This window comes from Ursus maritimus, unplaced genomic scaffold (genome assembly GCF_017311325.1).
Source record: "Ursus maritimus isolate PB19 unplaced genomic scaffold, ASM1731132v1 scaffold_16, whole genome shotgun sequence".
Classification (NCBI taxonomy): Eukaryota; Metazoa; Chordata; class Mammalia; order Carnivora; family Ursidae; genus Ursus; species Ursus maritimus.
In genome coordinates this window covers 15,213,594-15,215,221 of record NW_024424008.1, presented here as the reverse complement: position 1 = coordinate 15,215,221, position 1,628 = coordinate 15,213,594, and the positions used below count along the sequence as shown (strand labels likewise).

Here is a 1,628-nt window from a genome sequence, read left to right as displayed (position 1 = left end):
TGAAGGCACCGCCCACACCTAACGACATCTGTCTTTACCATTGTTGCCTAAAATCTTCCAGGTCATCCCCTTTACTTCAGTAAAAACTTTAAAAATAGTAACCGACTCTTCTTATTACATCAAAGGTGGTTTCCCCCTCCGACTCATAAGACCCTCTTCAATTCTGCTCCTCCGGAAGAAAAGCCACTGTCAGGCACATCCCATCTCCACCCACAGGACAGGAGCAGACATAAAAATACCACCTTAGAAGAGTCACCCGAACCCCTTAAGTCGAAGATCTAACTACTCTTCCCATCCTGGACAATCTGTAAGTGTCGAAGAGTGACACGATCCCTAAATTCCTTCTTGAGAGTCGCTAACTCACGCTGGCTCCTCCTTCCAACTTTCTCAGAGAAACCTCTAACTTGCCTTTTAAACTACTGGAATCTCAGATCCGCACTCTCCCAAAATCTCCCAAAGGCCCAAACACTCCCCAACCACGCAAAAGGATCTCAGAGCAGACCCCTTCCGACCCTCCGCCCACCACGCTCTCTCTTAAACCACTCTCCTTCTCCAAGTTTCTGCTTGCTCTCGGCCCCTGCTCAAAATCCCCATAGAGACAAGTTCGATTTTCTCCTTCACGCCCGCGTTTTCCTGAGGGTGACACCTCTCCCTCCCCCCACAGCAGCCCGCCCGCCCCCACGCTGAGTTTAAAAAGAATTTAAAACTTTCATTCCAGAGTCCCGTCCGCACTGCTCTGGGCTGCACTCACATTCTCGTCTCCAGAGAGGTCCGGGTTGCTGTTCTCGTCGCTGCTCAGCTTTTGCTTCTTGGCCGCAGGCATGTCTGTTCCCGCCGGCGCTGTCGACACTTCCCTCTCGGACATATTCCTCCGCCTCCCTCCAGGTTCCTGCCGCCTAGGGCGGGGCCTCCGCCACACCGCCGTCAAGCAAGCCCGGCCGGAGCCTGCCGCAAAGTTGCCGCTGCCGCCGCCACCTCCACCGCTCCCCCCACTGTCGCAAACCGCGCCCAGCCGCCGAGGCGGGCGTGCGTGCGACCCCGCCACACTGCTGAAAAAGGGGCGCGCGTGCGCGCCCTCCCGCGCAGCTTCCTGGCTCTTTCCCTTTCCCTGCTCCCGTCTTGCCCTTTTCCCGCCGCTCTCCCGGCAGTTTGCACGGAGAGGTGAGATACGTTAGCTATCAAGAGCAGTATTTCGTACGTCCCTTTCCCCACTGCTGTCTCGATAAAGAAGAGGCGGAACTCAAATTGATGCTCCCTCACCCCCTTCCTCCTTCCAAAGACGTTTCAGCCGCAATCGGCCCAATCCTTCGATCCCCGACCCGCTGCAAGGACTCGAAAGTCTGTGGAATGGACTAGACCACCGATGTTCCAGGGAATGGGGGAAGATACGAGAAGTCACCTCTTGCTTTAGTGGCGTATGCCAAGTGTCCTTAATCTTGAACTCGGAGGACAACACTCTCACATTAATAATGGAACTGTTGAAGATCTAGTGTTTCGTTGTGAATAGGAATTCGAACACTGTAGAGTGCCTCTCACTTGCCTCCCCTATCTAGGAAATGGAAGTTACCAGCTAAGACGTGCGCATGCGCTGGGGCGTATTCTCGCGCTGGGTTGTCCAGACCCGCCTC

General features: G+C 54.9%; 1 protein-coding gene across 3 annotated transcripts in view; it reads right to left on the bottom strand.

Annotated features, from left to right (window-relative positions):
* The window catches only part of EED (embryonic ectoderm development), a 31,821-nt gene extending 30,478 nt beyond the window's left edge, over nt 1-1,343 (bottom strand). Inside the window, exon 1 of one of the 3 annotated variants that reach the window (XM_040630944.1) lies at nt 752-1,343. In XM_040630944.1, the coding sequence (XP_040486878.1) occupies nt 752-865 (114 nt within the window). In that variant the 5' untranslated portion in view covers nt 866-1,343. The remainder of the gene's footprint in view (nt 1-751) is intronic. The other 2 variants (XM_040630942.1, XM_040630943.1) reach the window with 2 other exon arrangements.
* Nucleotides 1,344-1,628: the final 285 nt, after the last annotated feature.